Raw genomic sequence first — 19,249 nt, forward strand, 5'->3', positions numbered from 1 at the left:
AAATTTCTGTAATAGTACGCCACTACGTATACTTTATGCCAAATATTGCGGCCGTAATAATGGCAGTTATTGCTAACTTACTTAGAGCTAACCTAATAAAGAGTAAACTGACGTTTAGTTGACAACACCTTAACAAATTCTACTACTCTACAAAGAGCTACCGTACTGTAGAGCTATTGCGAGTACGAAGAGTAGTCGTTATTGAAGTGTGCAATAGAGCAGAGCTGTTAGCTTAGCGTAGTGCGTCACCGTACGTGCGCCCTCGTGACAAATGGTGACTGCACCCGACAGCCCCAAGTGTCCTGCCAAACCTATTTGCCTATTCGCGTAGACTGACGAGATTTACATACATACATGTATACATATGCATATAAAATATTATATTACATTCTATTTAACTTTTGTATATCAAACAAGCATACATTAATCAATACGGTTGATTAAAATTTAATTGACATATGGTGTTCCATAAAATAAGCGACTCGTCGTCGTCGTCATCGTCGCCGTCGTCGTGGTATGTCCATATAATTATTTATTGAGTGAGCGAGTGCGTGTGTTTTGTACTCCAAGTGACCTGACTGATGAAGGTAAGTTCAATTACTTTGACACTACCTCAATGAAACAGTTAAAGTTTTGCACAAAACTCATACACGAAGTAGATATATAATATTTACAAACATACATGCTTTATGTCTGGAAGAAAAGAATGTGTCAGCCGCATCAGCAACAGCTCATAGTGGACATACGTAGTTTGCCTATTAGCATAGACCAATTTATACACTCATACAAAAGTTATAGCTACGTTTATATATATTATATATATACAAATGGAGTGTCTGCGTGTCTGTCCACTCAACAGTCTCATTGCCTCTGTGCGCTTAAGTGAATTAACGCTATATGCGTAGATTAGTGCTTCCTGTTGCAATTTTTACGACTCCAATGCAAATGACTTCATCTGCTTTTCATCGAAAAATGCCGGTTTGTCAACTGGCATAATCTAGACATCTCCAGCCAACGCACAGATGCCGTTATTGTTATGTTGAGTGGTCAAAAAATATGTTAATACAAGTATACGTGTAGTAATTGTTTTCGAACCCATGTGTTTACATTTATATATACAAGTACAATACATATCTGTATATACATATGCATATATAAGAAATCTGTGTACAACCAATTACATATTATTACCATTTCATTACTTTCAGTGTATTTAAGTGTTTCTCACAAATAAACAAATATATGCATACAAATGTACAATATATTTATAACAATTACACTCTGTGTTAAGCCAATTCGCTGTTGCGCTCTCACTTCAAAATAACAATAACCATGCCATAATTTAGGGGCGCCAGCTACGTCAATGTCGTAGGCTGTGCTAATATTCACGCCCTTGCTTACAAATATTCCAATACATTCAAGCGAAGAATGCATACAAGCTCATGAGCACGCGCCATATATGCTTGAGTGATGAATGAGTTAGAGTTTTGTTTTTTTTTTGGCAGAGAAATTATAATCAGGAAAGAGATAAACGTAACTTTATGCTATTTATCGTGAGCTTTAATATGACTGCACACAAATAATTATTAACGCGGTATTTCTAAACGAGCAAAAAATTATCAATGTCTGTAACCATGCATTAGGGTGGAGTGTTAATATGTGGAAATGTCTTTTTATGAGAATACCACAATATAGAAGTTATTAAAAGTCACAATATATTAATCATGATACCGAATTTCTCGGAATACAAATCAAGCATGATGCTACATATTGCATCTGCTTCGCATCTTGAGAGCCTATAATCTGTTTGTTTAGGTGAGGCTATGATACCACTGAACAAAGTGGCATACCGGCAGAATTATGTTAAACAACATTGGATTTATTTTGTTCCTTATTTCTTGGACAATATGATATGATATATTGTATATTCGCCATTTTATGTACTTATACTAAACTCTGATACCATGTTGCATGGAGCATATGGTTGTAAGGAATAACGGTTTTTTGAAAGACCTAAAGTCAAATCAGGTAAATATAGAGCTATTTATCAAAAACTAGATTATTCACACTTGTTTATTGATGTAGGCGCTCCTTTGTACTTTCATTATCAGCATTAAAACCGCGTATAGGATGGTCAGGTGCGTATAAAAATTTACAAAAATGACGATGTATGTACGTAGGCACGCTTTGACATTCACTGGCGAGCGGAGTGCGACCGAGGTGGTCCAAACACTTCCGATGATCTCGTAGATCGTATGGGGATGACATGATGAATTGAATTTCGATCGTCTGTTCGTCCATTCATCCGTTTCACTTATATTATAACCCTCAAGATCTATGTCAACCAATAGTTAACAAATGATAATGTAGTTTTATGTTTAGATCAGTTAATATAATTGATTAATCACGTGATACTTCCCTCGTTTCGAAGAAATTTGATATCTTCCAAGCTACTTCACCGTCAATATGGGCTGCCGAGAGTAAAACCGGACACAGTGGTAAAAAGGTGAGGGCCATCTCCCTACAGAAATATTTCTAATACTTTAACATTTTACTAACTATCTTCCCACTTACTACCTCAATGTTTTTGAAAATTAAGTTATCTCATCATCTTCTAGTAATAAGCAGTGGAATTTGTCTATTATTGTAAGTCCAAACCAAACAATATAAAATGTAGGTTATGTTGAACTAAGATATTGATACGTACCATTCAATCCGTTTATCATTTTGGTATTAAATTAATATCCATCTTGACCTTGCCAAAACATCAGCGGGTTTTGCAACGTGTCATACGAACGATGGGTTTCCGATATTTGTTGCAGTTGCCCAGTATCGTGACGTGTAAGCACAATATCGCGTGTTTGCAATTGTTCACAATCAGGATGGCAACTTCATCTATTTTTGGAGCGTAAATGTGAGTTCGTGAGTTCCAGATGGTCGTCTATCTGCTCTGATCACGACTTTGTAATCATCATTTGGCATGTGCTTCAAAGCACTCTTGAACACCATGATCAATACATGATGTTCATTAAGTAGTTACTGCAAATCTTGAAGAATTCCTCTTTTCATTGCTGCATTGATCTCTTGAGGTCGATCAAGCTGTTCTTTCATGTTGCCCATGAAGTAGATTTGTAAAAGTTATATAGTTTAATGTTATGGCCAAGTATTCCGCATTATTATAAAGATAAGGGTTTGCCATCATGTTTTAAAAATGTTTTTAGATCCGTCGCGGCTGACTCGAATAATAATCGGTTCAATTTTCGACCACTTTGTACAGCAATAGGGGTCGTATGTAGCTCAATATTCTCTTCCACGGTGCCAATCGTCACGGGCTTATCTGCGTAGACAATCAACCTCATATATCCTTCAAAAAATAGTTCAGCGGTGCTAAATCGCACAATCTTCTTGTTCTTTGGCTGTATGGCATGTATGTAGCGTCGTCTTTTTTGAACCAAAGGTCGTTCGCATCAACAAATTCCAATTCAGGCACGAAAATATGGGCAGCTTCAAATTAAATATTTTTGAAGAAATATGGACTCATGATTTCCTCTGGCCATAGGGCACACCAAACAGTGACTTTTTGAGGATGTAACGGCATCTCAACAAGGGCTTGTGGATTATCAACACTTCAAATGCGACATTTTTGTTTATTAAAATACTCATTCAACCAAAAGTGACTTTTATCGCTTAACAAAATTTTCTTGCAAAAATCGGGATCGGTGGCCATCTCGTTTTTGGCCCATTCACGCAACGTGCGACGTGGTTGATGGTCGTCTGGCTTCAATTCTTGCACGAGTTGAATTTTGTAAGCTATGCAAAATCCTTTCAAAAAATCGTCCATAATGTGGATGCACACAGCTCCAATTGTGGCGCGCGATGTCGGATGGACCTATTCGGATCTTCTTCGATACTCTGCTCCACAGCAGCAATATCATCTTCGGTACGTCCTGTACGACGTTTCTGAGTATCCGCATTACCATCAGAGTAAATGTGGGGCGAAGGCAATCCATGGTTACTCGAATTATTGAATATACTGGCTGATTATGTCAACCAAATATTAAACGCAGTGCGTGATGCATCGCGCGAACCGCACCATTATTTTGGGTATTTTGTTAGTTTGTTCATTATGAAATGACAAAAAAACTGTGTAAATCAAACAATAGCTGTCAAAGCGATCAACTCTGAAAAAAATATTGCCTCGTTGAAAACCAAATGGTTAAAAAAAACACCCGTTACTACATATAGTAATATAATAAGTATTCGAAAACCCTTTAAAGAATATCCATTATTTCAGTGTTATGTTTTGTAATTTTGCAAAATGATTATATTTGAGCACTCCGTGACACCGTTAAACGTCGCATTTTTTTGAAGCATGTTCATGCATTGATAAGATAATACTTGAAGCGAAAAATTGAAAAAGGGCTTCGTCAGACATTATATACGTTAATCAACATAAAACAAAAGCTTGTTTATCTGAGTACACCTATATGTACTTGTATGTGGTGTTTGTTATTATAAAAGACCATTAAGGACGTGGAATACATATAGACCCTCCTTTTTGGGGTACAAATCAACAGGCACAGAAACATATTACGTTGCATTTAATTACTAATTACATACACATATCTATATACATGTGTATATAAAATTCCTAAAAATATATATATACGGGTATGCATAATTAGAAATACGGTTATAGAACCCCAAATTGTGGTAGTAATATGATAATCACATACGCTGATATATTAATAATTCAAAAGCAGTGAAAACACTTTCTTAACTCAATAACTAATTATTTATTTATTTGGAAATGTTAGCTTATTTAGTACGTATGCTCTTATTGCTTTGGATTCTCATTATTGACCGAAATTTCGGTTCGTAAAAAGAGCGCGGGAAATCTGTTGCTTTGGAATGTATTAAATTCGATGTCCAAATTAATGTTGTATATATTTTTATTTGATTTATAGTATAGTCACGTTTTTCCATTAAGCAAACATGAGTTTAGAATAAATATTATTATTTACACCAAATTCCTCATCCGTGATGCATTTCTGACGTCCATTTTGAGAAAGCTTTGATCCTTTACTCGTGTTAAATATAAATGTGTTTGTATATATAGTAGTATCGAGTAGTAAATTAATCATTATAAGGTTTGCTCACGGTTTATATACAAAAAGGTTGCGATGCTCTTCTCTGTTCTTTTCTTAGTCTTTCTCTTTTACTACGTGGGGTGTAAACTCTTTACGACCAAAAAAATCTTTCTCCTTGTTTCAGAGTACTAACCTTAACTACCATCAAAAATTTGGCCTCCGGTGACTTTTTCCTTTCCGAATATTAAAAAAGTGGCTCGCTGGAGAAATACCTATATTTCAATCAAATGAGGAGGTTGAGATGCAAATGTAGGAGAAGCGTTGCAAAAAATTAAACCTTACTTTCATTTAAAAAAACGTTCTTAGATAGTTAGCCCAGAGAATTTTTATATTATGTAGTAGACTGATTTAACGTGATGAATATTGCTAACCAATGGTATGATTTCACTTATAAAAGTCATAACAAAATCTCTACCTAATATTGGCTTTTTGAAGTTGAAAAACGTAACTCCACCTAAAGAAGAGCACTCACTTCAAAAAAGAAAAATCAGCTGTGTTATTTTTACAAATTCTTGGGAAAGTTTGAATACACCTAAAAAGGGCAGTAAAAGATGTGCCATATGGAAGTTTGTTAGCTACTGATTTTCTATAACTATATAACTTCCTGCTGGATACGTGTTTCTCAAACACTAACGAAAGAGAGCGAAACTCAACTCAGTGACAGGTTACTGCTATTAGCAGTAAACAAATGATACTATTTCATTATTTTAGAAGTTCCGACTTCGTAATTATATAAGATACTATAAATTGTATAGCTCCATACGCCCCTAGTTGCTTTGGATGAAAACCAAGAATAATGAAGAGGAAACATTTTCTATAGTATTTGTTATCATATATTCAATTATGACATCATAAACCTGTCAACTCAATACTAAAAATTACAATTTTTACTTGCTTTTAACTAGCCCTCTCTGTATAAGTACTACTTCTACTAAGGTGGAGCGAAAAAAAATTTTTTTTGCTTAGTTTGAGGGAAAATTTGTAAATTATAAAAAAGGAAAATTTTTGGAAAAAAAGGTTCCACCCTAATACATACATATGTATTCCAGTATGTACGCACGTGCGCACACATGTATTAACTATGCCTAACATTGTGCTATTAACAAAGCATTTAAAGGAGAAGCTTTGACACCTTTAATCATAGCGGATAGTGTTAGTATGGTTTTGCTTGTCTGCTGGTATCGACTTCAAGAATACCAGAAACATTAAGCATTATCTACAGGGAAATATTGGTAATTGCTTTGATTTCATTGGCAGTTAATAATGTGAGAGTGTTATCAATAATTCTTATTAGTAAATCAATTATTGAGTGAAAAGCGATTATTAAAAATAAAGAAAACCGTTAAATAAGCGACACAGACAGACATTTATGGCAAGTGAAATTGCAAGATACATACATATCTGTATGTATGCGAGTACACTAAATATATGATATTGTTGCTATCGTTTTAAAAATATGCGGCATTTACTCGTAAATAATGTACACAAATTCAGTCGCTTATCAACACTTGCCGTGTCAAGCTTGTTTAACTTTTTATTTGCATTAAAAAAGGCAGAAAGGTGTCCGCAGAGAACGCTTCATTAAATGGACACAAACTAAGCCGCATGCAATATATGAAATTCGGATTAACAGTAAATTAAATTGGTAAGATTAAAAATTAAATCGGCTTAAAATACAACAATTTGAAGGACTGTTATAATAAAAGTTGATGGTTTTAGTCTAAAGTAGCTTCAAAATATCTCTAAATTTAGCGTTATGTGAATATATTATGCCTAATCAGTGAGTCATAAAACTGATAGTATAATAGTTAATTCACGAAATCTTAAGATATTTAACAAATTTATTAAGAAATCAAATTTTTTGCGAATAAATTACGAGCTTTGCAAATACTATAATACTATACTCTCGATTTTTAAATTACTGTTATTGAGCGCAAAACTATCAGTCGTTGTGAAAGAAAAATATTTTCCAAAAAAAATTTATGAATTTTTGCATTTTATTTGTTTTAAAAAATTTCTAAGCGTAATAAACATATACATAAGTGTATGCGTACACATACAAACATGTGATAGCGGTGTGTAATATAAACCATTTTTATTTGTCTAAATTTGAAAAGATTTTTACAGCTTATACAGTAGCGCGAACATCAGTGATAACTTATATTGAAGGCCATTAATTTAGACTTTATTGTATTGCAATATTTCATTTCGCGAAGATTAGATTTTAATAAAAACATCTCAACCAAGATATATGTATGTATGTGAAATCAACTTGACCAAAGGGCTAAATTTATTATATGTATGTAGTTGAGTTGATTTGGAAGGTGTCAAACAGAGGATCTGAATTCATTATATTAGGGATTTGAGGTTTAGACCAAAGTATAGACCATTTTAATTCTAATTCAGCGCTAAACCACATACTTTTTTAGAAAACTTGTCCATTTAATTTCATTAAAATATAATATCATATTTTAAGCGACCTTTAAAGTCAGGTGGAAAAAAGCAAATAATTATATGGGAAATATTGGGGACAGAGAAAAAGATGGTCGAGCTGATTGCATTAATTTGGAAATTGTTTAGATATACTTGCGAACGTGTTTTCAAGCAATTTTTTAAATATATAACTCACATACTAAACGATATATTTGGCATAAAACTTGTTAGAAAAACGAAAATCTTTATATGCCGTATATGGGAGTTGGGGCAGTTAATATGCCACATACTAATAGAATGCTCCCTGGGTTTCATAAAGGTTCCTCACATACCAATCATATGGAGCAAAGACAGAAGGATGTGCGAAAATTTTGATATTAGTTATATAGGTTGGGTAACGTTTTTCATTTTAGACACAATATCTCTATTTTCAGAATTTAATGTGCTTTAAAAATCGGCGATTGATTTTAAAAAATGTTCGATCTCCTTGATCCCGTAGCTGAGCTTCAGGAGGACCTCCGAAAAAAACGTGTCTGGCGGCGAGGAGGATTTTTCTCCTTTAATTACCTCAAATCCAAAAACCAAAAAAGTATATTATCACTGTAGATGAATACAGGTAATGGTTTCTCCAAAAAAGATAGTTTTTTGAGAAAAAATTTTCACTTAAGAATGGAAATAAATCAAAATTACTATCAAAAATATTTTTGTTTCGATCATTATAAATATATTTAATCGTGTGAAAACTTCAATTCGATCAGTTCAGTAAATAGCGTTTTGAGAAAAATGTTTTTAAAGTTTTGGGAGCCAATTACACAAATTAAAAAAAATCTTAGAAGTACACGTGCTTGAGGAAAAAATTCTTCCTAATTTAAAAAAGTAACTTACACACTGAGCTATTTTTTAGATGTCCACTAAAACAACGAAATAAAAAATTTCAATAAACGTTCACTTAAATATACCTTGAAAAGTGTATATTAAAGCAGGTTTAAGGAAGTATTTTCCGATCCAACCCATTTTTGACACAAAGACATACTATTATCGAGAGTTTCACAAGGTGGCATATTGTAAACGCATTATTCACGCAAAGTTTTATACCGATATATGTCACGCCCACTGTCTAATTTTGAACGCGGCTGCTATTAAGTCTTCTCATACCATCCCAGAGACAAAATTTAATGTCTCTGGCGTGTTTAGTGCTTGATTTATCGCGCTTTTAGTAGTTTTTGACTGTACCGTTATATGGTGAGTGGGCGGGGTTGTCACCTATTTTCATATTGTCGATAGAGGTGCTAAAAGTTTGTTAATATAACTTTAGCGGTTTAGTTACAGTTTGCTCGGACGGACGGACAAACATTCACCCGGATTTCAATTCGTCTCTTCATCCTGATCGTTTATATACATGTATTTATATAACTATATATCTATATCGATTAGTTTTGGGTGATACAAAAACCGTAAGGTGAACAAAACTGTTATACCCTCTGTTGCAACATGTTACGAAAGTATAAAAATCGATTCATACCATTAATTGTTAAAGGTACTGTAGTATGTATACTGCTTTGTGATTGGTGTTCGCATCAAGTCTGATCAACGATAGTTGAATGATGTGTTGTGTACATGTGAAAGCAGAGAAGCTCACTTCATTCACGCGCTTAAGGCGAGGGCATATATACTTTATAGGGTCTCCGACGTTTCCTTCTGAACGTTACTTTCTGTACAACCTTAACGTTTAAATTTAATGGGTTTGACGTTTTACCTTAGAGTTACCGCACACTTTTTAAAAAGTTTTAAGCCACAAATGCCCTCCTGTACTATGATTGCCTGTATATTCCTAAGGTTTCTCTCTTAATTTGGATCTTAGATATGGCACTTTATAGCTTTCGATCAACGGTATTTTATGGGCGTGGCAATGGTCCTTTTCCATGTTTAATACTAACCTTTTCGTGGTATCGAAGAACACGTGTACCAAGTTTCACCAATATATCTTATAGCATGTACATACGGAAGGACGAACAGACAAAGATTCCCCGGATTTCAACTCGTCTAGTCACGCTGATGATTTATATTACGCTATATCTCTTTTCTTAGTTGAAACAAACAACCGTTATAGGTGTACAATACTTTTATACTCTGTAGCAACATGTTGCGAGTGTATAACAATAATTTCTAATCACAGCTGAAATTTAGAATATACAATTTACAGTTACAAATATGGTAATTATTTACAATTTATTATTAAATGAATAGGATTCTGGTCTTTACTTGTACAAAAAACTTTGTTGGCTTACGTGTCCCAACTTTTTGCAGTGCCATATAATAATAAATACATATGTACATCAAAATAACTTCCGCACCTCATAAAGCCTTCATGGGAGTACATATAAAATGAGAAAAAATGTTCATTCATATTAACAAATGCCTTCTTTCTCAAGTATTTATTATGAAAATCGCTTTTTTCGTTATCTGAACATTTCCCATAATTATAACAAGGTATGAGACGGCTAGCAGCTGTTTTATAAATAAATATATTTTTTAAATAAAGGATATTTTAGACATAATATATTTAATAATATATATCGACCACTTATGTCTTGGAGTAGGAATTAGACTTTACTGAATGAATGAAATTAAAATAAAACTATTGACAACGTGGGCTAAAAAGTCTTTGACCTGGCGAAATATGGCGCACCAAAAAAAAAAGTCTCTTAGTTGTCTTAAAATGAAATGGGTGCCGCCGGTACAATTGGAATTTTTATACTCTTGCAACATGTTGCTACAGAGTAAAATTGTTTTGTTCACCTAACGGTTGTATGTGTCAACTAAAACTAATCGCGTTAGATATAGGGTTATAGGTATATATATAAATGATCAAGATAACGAGACGTGTTGAAATTCGGGTGACTGTTTGTCCGTCCGTCCGTCCGTCTGTGCAAGCTATAACTTGAGTAAAAATTGAGATATCTTTATAAAACTTGGTACACATGATTCCTGGTACCTTAAGACGGTTGGTATTGCAGATGGGCGTAATCGAACCACTGCTACGCCCACGAAATGCCATTAATCAAAAACAAATAAATTGCCATAACTAAGCTCCGCAATAAGATACAAGACTGTTATTTGGTATAAGGCATCGTATTACAGAGAGGAATCTGCAGTTTAGATTTTTTTAAGTGGGTGTGGTCCCGCCCCCTAATAGGTTTAATGAACATATCTCCTAAACCGCTAAAGCTATAATAATAAAATTCACTGAGAACAAATGTTTTCAGTACCTCTATCGGCAGTGTGAAATCGAGTGACAATACAAATCATGAAGCAATCAATATAATAAGATGATCAAAAATTGTCCAATTTGAACTAAAACTATTCAATCCCCTAGCTACCGAATATGTGGACTCCAGTTCCTCATGCGAACTTTTTATCAAAAATATCGGTGAATCTTCCTGATAATAGCATTCCTGTAAGCCGAAAATGGATTGAATCGAATCAATAATTCCTTTAGTCGCCATATACCTAATAGACAAATTTTCGAGTTTCCGTTATGTTATCTTACTGAAATTAAAAAAGCATGTTTCTCTAATAATAATGTATCTTTGTGCTTAAAATGGATAAAATTGGGTGAAAACTTGCCCTAGCCCCCATAAAACTAATATTAAATTTTCAAACATCTAGTTCACTTTATTTTTTATATATGTATATGGGTACATATGTGAGGTACCTTAATGAATGTAAGTTAATAAGATACAAATTTGATTGTAATCCACGATTTAGTCGAATAATGAATGTTGAATTCTTTCTCAACACCTGAAGTTATTTATTTACTTTATTCCTTGCAAATTGCAAGAGTATAAAATGTTCGGTTACGCCCGAACTTAGGTCTTCCTTACTTGTTACTATTCATTTTGTTTATTAACATTTCAAGAGTAGATAAAATATATAAATAAAAAAATATCACAAAGTTATGTGTCCTTGTGAAATAGAAATTAAATTAAATTAAAGAAACCGTCATTTTCTTGATTACTACAAACGTCGTTATCGTATGAACTAACGAAATTAAAACTTTTTTTATCATAAAATGGCGGATACTTGAAGAAATCTTAGTTTTTTCACTTTTTTTTTACTTTCTCGAATTTTTTATAAACAATACAAATTGGGAATTTTCATTGACTTTGAAATTGACCACATAAAGTACGTTTTACATCGGATTTCTGAGAGCTCAAAATTTTATTGTTTTTCCCCAAAACACATCGGCTTATTTCTGTACATAATTAACGAGGTGATGTTGGAAAATGAGAATTAGTTTCATTTCATATTTAATTTGTTCCTGATTATTATTTTACAATATAAAATTAGCCGATTTTTGGCTAATCAACAATTTAAATTTTGAAAAAACGTCTCAGCGTTACCTGGGAAATACCATTATCTAACTAATGAACCTAGATTGTTTGATTTTGAATTATCCAGCATCCTAATTTTATCCAAGACTCTTTAGAAAAATTGCTGCCACTGTCGAATTTTTTCATATTACCTTTGGTTTTAATAAAGAGGATTGTATATAAGTGCCTTGCTCCAGCAATCCGACGAGTTTTGGATATTACAAAAATCTTCCTGGTATTAAGAAAAGCTAATTGAACGTTGGCATTATGTAAGTACCTTTTTGCATTCTCGAAAAATGTTGCAAAACACTGTAGGAATTTAGTGAAAACATTTCGCTCTAGTGGTTCCTGATAAAGTAGGAAAACCAGATAACAACCATGCGATAAATGTCTAGCGAAAAACGTTACACAGGAAAGATAATACAGTATCTTTGCATTGGAATCGGTTTAAAATTTATGCAATGGACTTAGTACCACTCACTTTTGAAGATATGAGAAAAGCACAAATACATAGTGTTTCTAATGTGAGCATATGCCACGATATTGGCGAACAACGAAATATCAAATATATACTTACATATAATGTATATGTATAACATCATAATATGGTAGCCGGGCAAGTATACCGTCAACTATACTACAGCAGCCTCACACAAAATGCCATTAATCGAAATCCTATAAATTGCTATAATAAAGAAGCAATTAAAATACAAAACTGTATATTGGTGCAAGGGATCGCAGTAGTCACCTGTGGGCTGAACATTTTTAAAAAGTGGATGTAGCTCCGCGCTTTTATGCCCAATATGCCGGTCAGTACGTGAGTTGTTTTAATAAAATTTCGTAATATGTTCTTAAGTATACACGAGTAATGGCAAAAGTAACTGCAATCAATCCAGATCTTACTCTAGCCCTAATATTTGTATACGATGTAGTGATTTCCAACCATTTGGAACATTCCATCTGACTATAACCGTATACTTGTTGGTTTAAATGTATGATATTTATTGAAATTAGGTGGAGATGTTTTATGAACTCTTTTCAGATTTTAGTTTAAGCTCCCATTAATATTATATTGACTCCAGTTTCTCTAGTATAACTTTTCCTCATTATCCAATATAAATTTTTTAGTTTATTTGGTTGAGTTAATATAATATTACACATGTCTTATTCGATTTAATTAGGTTCTTCTTAATTTAAATATTTCGGACACTGAACAAAATGTAGTAATGAAACTAAAAGAGTCTACGACTTATAATATACATAAGTTAACGAGACACCAAATTTGATTGTAATTCATTAATATTTTTCGAGTAATCCATATCGAATTCTTACGCAACATTTTTATAGTCTCTCAACACCTAAAATGTATCGAATAGATATAGAAGTATATATATATATGAATGATCAGGATGAGATGAGTTGAGTTCCGCGGGACTGTCTGTACATTCTTCCATCATTTGTGTGAGCGATGACTTGCGAAAAAATTAAAATATATCCCTGAGGTGATATCGATATGATACAAACCTATAATTTTATTGATGCTTAACACTTTTTAAAAAGTAGGCTTGGTTCTCCCCGCTGATATATTTAAAGTATATATCTAACAAGCCATTGAAGCTAAATCGTCCAAACTTGCTGAGGACACGCCTTCCTGGCATCTTCTCATACGTAAATTGATGAAATCGGACCTTCCCATATAACGTTTATTTTGAAAATTCGTAAGGTACGATAACTCTCTAAAGAAGAGTGCTTGAAGTAATAAATTTTAGCCCTGAGATGGCACTGAAGTATTCCATGACAACCAGTGTAAATATAGGATAATGAACGTGGTACTGGCCAATTTAATATTTCAGAAAATATAGTACCAATTTCAACTAAATTTGGTACGTTACATTATCCTGATATCATTATATTGTAGTGTGAAAATGGACGAAATCAGAATACAATATAACCACGCCTACTTTTCATGCAACACAATTCTAATTCCACGCTTTCACTTTACAGTATATGTACGTGTATGAATCAAGCACCAATAAACAAAGGGAACAAAATTGTGTACTATTGAATTCAAAGTACCATCTCTTACCTTAAAAATCGGATCATAAATTTTCAAGTCCAAGATTATGGTGGGCTCTTCGTTAATTCCTGAAAATATACCCCCGGCTTTGATCTCTTAAAATTGTGAGAGTATCAAATGCTCGGTTACAGCCGAATTTAGCCTTATTTACTTGCTTTAAAATAAGTTTAAGTGCTTTTATTCTTTACGGCTTAAGGGGCGGGCTAACTGAACTGGCATCGTTAGGTTTTTAGCAATAAAGCTTCATGAAAATCACTATTTATGAATAGTTTGATAATTTAAACGTTAGTCTTTATGTGATATATTGTAAAACTATCGCCAAATTATTTCAAAAACAATCAATAATTACTGCTGCGAAATACCCGTTACTTCTAAGGCGCGGAAAATCTTGGAAATCGAATAAATGAAAGCTGCCGTGCGCAAATCATTGCACAGAGCGTATTCATTGGCCACGTACTTAATGCCTTCTGCGGCAGTCTCCATAACTGTTTGCAGCCCAGCGTCTACAATATCCGCCTCCTTCGTACAGTCTCGAATAAGCTCCAACTTTTTATTCGGCGTAAATTTAGCCTAAAAACAAAAAAATTAGCAAACTATATTATTTGCATGTTGGTCAAAATCTACTACTTACGTTGCCTTCATTAATGGAGTTAAAGATCTCACTGATTATAGAGTTTTCGCGTTTCACGTTCATTTTACCATAAGAAACATGATTGATATTCTTTAAGTACTCAAAGTAAGATACCGTTACACCACCAGCATTACAATACATATCCGGTATGATGAGTACATTCTTTTTACGTAATATTTCGTCGGCAGCCGGCGTCGAAGGACCATTAGCGCCTTCCAAAATCATCTTGGCTTGTACACTGTTTGCATTTTCAGCCGTGAGAACCTTTTGTGTAGCGCAAGGCATAAGTATATCGCATTTTTCACCTAGCAGACTTCCCTTTTTTTCAGTGGCTTTCGTATAGCCCTTGATTGATTTCTTATTTTTTGCATAATAGTCCATTAAATCCTGTGTAAGTGGAAAAAATCGAAATTATGAGAATGGAAATATTAACTTTTCAACTACTTCCACATACCTTAGGATCTATGCCATTCTCATTTACAAGTGATACGTCGATTTCTTGAACACCGATCAGTTTGGCACCAGCTTCTACTACGAAAACAGATGCATAGGAACCGACATTACCAAAACCTTGCACGATCACTGTTTTATCTTTCCATCCAGTTTTCCAGCCTAACAAATTCATCCAATCTTGATCCATAATAAAACATTCAGCTGCCTTAAAGAGACCACGTCCTGTGGCGGCAGTACGGCCATTTATGCCGCCTATTGCTACTGGCTTACCAGTAGTGATGGCCAAAGCATTCACATCGTTGTAGCCTAAAGGAGGCAGATAACAAAAGAACAGATATTACATCCCTAACCAAGAGTTTTCTTATATTCAAAGTTACCAAAAGTTTTAATATACTGATCTACCAACCAACTCATCTCTCGTTCGCTGGTATTCACATCTGGTGCCGGTACATCTATACCTGGTCCTATCATGTTTCGTCGTAACAGCTCCATTGTATAGCGGCGAGTAATCGTTTGTAATTCATGTGCAGTATACTTTTTGGGGTCGATTCGAATGCCACCCTTGGAACCACCGAAAGGTACATTTACGCAAGCCGTCTTAAACGCCATCAGATAAGCTAAAGCGCGTATCTCATCGGCATCTACGTCCAAGGAGTAACGTATACCTAAAACGAACGGATGAAAGCATTTAAAAAAATCAAGCTAGATCTCACATGCCAAGGTTTTTGCAGGGAAAAAAACAAAAATTTTTTCTTACTCGTCATTAAAATTCAAAATAACTTAAGATTAGACTCCGGCAAGCTGATAAATTTGAATATCTACATATGTATATATTCCAGAAAGTTCTAAGCTTCTTGAACAAATGAGCTTTTCAAGCGATATATACTGTTTCGTAGGCCTAATTTAATCTTCGTTATTTTTGATGGCAATATAATAAAACTTACCCCCTTTGAGTGGCAATCTGTGTCTGGTATGGTGTGCTCGATAGCCGGTAATTAACTCGTAACGACCATCACTTTTTATTATAGGGAAGGTAACTTCCAATAGATTGGTGGTTGATCCGATCAATTGTAGCATGGCCGAAACACGTCGTTCACGCTGTTCCTTTTTCATGTACGGATACTTCTCCAGTTCCTTTATCATCATCGGCTCCATAAGCTGAGCCGCCGAATGATAATAGTACTCAACCATCTGTGCAAATGGTGGATCTTTGTCTTTGCGGATTTTTTCCAAATGCTTGGGAATCACATGCTTTTCGCGAATAGCCCCAACTTCCGACCAGTTCAATATTGTCTTCGATAGTGATGATTGCAATAGCTTAGCATTTAGTAGGAACGACATATTGGCATAAAACAACTTCTACCCGGAATGGTTGTTATGAAAATTGATTATTATATTAGTAGATATATATTTTTTAATATTTGGTTTTTGGTTTGATTTTTCGTTGTAAAAATACGCTTTTATTTTTATTTCGTAAAGCTTTTTTAAACTATTCTCTTTGACGAACAAAATTAATTCGCTGCGATCAAAACAACATTTCTTATGAAAATATGAAAATGAACTGAAGCATGATTCAATTATATTATATATTACTATTTCTCATCGAATGAAAGCAAGTTATCACACATCGGCAGTATTAACTGATTTTTAACGACTAAACCTTAAAGTTGTTAGTCCATTCAGCGCGAAGTTCTGAGGTATAGCGATTGTGTGGTCACCGATTTTCGATGTTTTAAGAATCAATTAATGGAATCGAATTGTATAATTTGATTTCTCAATTCTAGATCAAAAGTGTAGACAAACAATGCACAAATCTACTAATCTAAAGATAACATAATTTTTGTAGAAAACGGTTTTTTCGTAAACCTAACCGTTTAAAAGTTATTAACGGTTGAAGTTTGACTATTTTAAGACAAATTTGTTTTTTTCTGCTCTCCCAAAATGGTCTCTTTTTTCTCTTTTATTTATTTTTTTTTTTTTTGTCTTTTCCTTTGATAGGCATTGATATTTAACGGTGAATATTTCGTAAATGCTTAACTTAAACGAAAAATTATACAGATATTAAATTTCCTACAAAATCTATGAAACGAGATATTTTTCAAGCAGTTGGAAGCGAGATATGAGTTTTTCTATCTGATAATAAGATCCCGTTACAATTAAGAGCACATACTTGGAAAGCCTTTTTTAGAGGTGTCTATCAACCAATTTTTCAGAGTACGAAACGTAAACAAACACATTCGATTTTTTTTTTGACCTACCCTAATACCTATACAACCACAGTTAGAATTGTGCCGAATTCATGCTTCTAAAACTTTTCTAATTTTAGTTTACTTCCTGACAGCAAAATATATCTCATCCTGATATACATATGTACAAGTACTCATGATTACTCTCAACGAAAATTTAGTACATAAGCTCTAATGCTAATATAGCATTTTTGGGAGATAGTTTAGGCTGAATTCAATACCTCATAATTATTAAAAAAAATATATATACTTTTTAGTTAAAACAATAAAACACCTTAATGTGTTATTAAACGCATGTATTGACTTTTCCAGATGCCATTAAAAAGTGATCAAGAGATTATGGAAAATTCAATGCTTGAGGAGGATCCGAATGGCAATTCGGCACTCGAACAGGTTTTCAACACAGAAAAGAATTCTCCACGTTGGGGACCACAACATAAGGGTGCACAAGAGCTTGCTAAGCTGTATGGCCCAGGTAAAAGTTCAATATACTTTTTAATTTTCTACAGCAGATATTCTTTGGTTTCGTATTTTGTAGGGAAACGTCTACAAGAGATTGTTTGCGTTTACACGTGCATCGCACTCATGCTAGTTGACCTGATACTGATCCTAAAACATATACATTTTGAAAGACTGAGTGTGGCTTGTGTGTCGGCATTGTGTGGTATTATAACTGCCGATTTCGGTTCCGGATTAGTCCACTGGGCAGCTGATACTTGGGGTAGCGTTGAATTACCGGTTATTGGGAAGGTTGGTTAAATTTATAAAATAAGCACACATATGAATGTATGTGGATATATGAATTAAAATTTGCATTTGCACAGAATTTTTTACGACCTTTCCGTGAACATCATCTGGATCCAACATCTATAACGCGGCATGACTTCATTGAAACCAATGGTGACAACTTTATGGTTAGCATACCCATATTGGGCTTCTTAGCATACAGCTTTAACACGAAATCACCTCAAGACATCCAGCAAGATTTTGGCTGGATATCATATTTGTTTTTGTGTTCAATATTTGTAGCTATGACAAATCAGGTGAGTTATAGTAAATATGGTGAAAATGATATACTTCTAAATCCGGCAAAAAAATAATTTTTGAACACAAGAAAATGGAGAGTCGCTATATTCTTCTTGCTGTTGAAGAATGCCAATTGTAGTTATAAAGGATTTAGCTCAAAGTATCTCTATTCATTGGAACGCTCGGACGAGATGAGTTAAATTCGGGTGATTGTCTGTCCATGGTCCCATCTGTCTGTGAAAAATTTGACACAAAACATACTATTATCGAAGGTTTCATTTATTTATTTTATTACAAGTATATGAATTTCAACTATATATCATACACATTGACCGATATTTTCGGTAAAAAGTCAACTATAGGCACTGGGGTCCACATATTCAGTACCTAAGGGCTTTAACAGTTTTGGTTCGATTTAGACAATTTTTGGTCACAACTTTTGCCCCGATACAATCATTGTTGCTTGATTTGCATTGTGGAAAGTGAAAGAATCAGATGGAATTTAAAATGGTGATATATGAGAAATAGGCGAGGTTGTAATCCGATTTCGTCCATTTTCGCACTATAACATGGAAATATGAGATTAATGTTATGTACCAAATTTGGTTGAAATCGGTTTAGCAGATTCCAAGATATGGGTTTTCACCTAAAAGTGGGCGGTGCCACGCCCACTGTCTAATTTTTAACGCGCTTACTACAAAGTCATCTCATACCATCCCAGTAATAATATTTAATGGCTTCGGCATGTTTAGTGCTTTTAACAGTACCGTTATATGGGAAGTGGGCAGGGTTGTCCCCCGATTTCACCCATTTTCACACTGTCGATTAAAGTGATCAAAAAATTAGTTTTCAGTGAATTT

At 33.9% G+C, this 19,249-nt stretch overlaps 2 protein-coding genes across 7 annotated transcripts in view; one reads left to right on the plus strand and one right to left on the minus strand.

The window, feature by feature from the left end:
- The first annotated feature begins 199 nt into the window (after positions 1–199).
- Positions 200–19,249, plus strand: part of Kua (Plasmanylethanolamine desaturase Kua) — a 52,412-nt gene continuing 33,362 nt past the window's right edge. For 4 of the 6 annotated variants that reach the window (XR_011395484.1, XM_070106946.1, XM_070106949.1 and 1 more), the window contains exons 1-4: positions 200–587; positions 17,676–17,838; positions 17,902–18,113; positions 18,188–18,406. Coding sequence is in view for 5 of the 6 variants with exons in the window: in XM_070106946.1 (XP_069963047.1) it covers positions 582–587; positions 17,676–17,838; positions 17,902–18,113; positions 18,188–18,406 (600 nt within the window). In the remaining variant the exon portion in view is untranslated. The other 2 variants (XM_070106948.1, XM_070106947.1) reach the window with 2 other exon arrangements.
- bb8 (big bubble 8) lies at positions 14,292–16,653 on the minus strand. The gene is made up of 5 exons (XM_014245351.3): positions 16,062–16,653; positions 15,495–15,782; positions 15,119–15,423; positions 14,665–15,051; positions 14,292–14,603 (listed from the first exon to the last, which is right to left on the minus strand). Exons 1-5 carry the CDS (start codon positions 16,456–16,458, stop codon positions 14,379–14,381), a joined length of 1,602 nt encoding a protein of 533 aa, XP_014100826.2. The 5' UTR covers positions 16,459–16,653; the 3' UTR covers positions 14,292–14,378.

Source organism: Bactrocera oleae, chromosome 3, assembly GCF_042242935.1.
Source record: "Bactrocera oleae isolate idBacOlea1 chromosome 3, idBacOlea1, whole genome shotgun sequence".
In the NCBI taxonomy this organism is placed as follows: Eukaryota; Metazoa; Arthropoda; class Insecta; order Diptera; family Tephritidae; genus Bactrocera; species Bactrocera oleae.

What these genes read in the sequence shown, in the direction of transcription:
- bb8 (XM_014245351.3), bottom strand. Translation starts at nt 16,458, where the DNA reads ATGTCGTTCCTACTAAATGCTAAGCTATTGCAATCATCACTATCGAAG. An exon ending in CAGATTGCCACTCAAAGGGG is followed by an intron (nt 15,783 to 16,061) that starts GTAAGTTTTATT and finishes CGTTCGTTTTAG; the next exon opens with GTATACGTTACTCCTTGGAC. An exon ending in TCAGTATATTAAAACTTTTG is followed by an intron (nt 15,424 to 15,494) that starts GTAACTTTGAAT and finishes TGCCTCCTTTAG; the next exon opens with GCTACAACGATGTGAATGCT.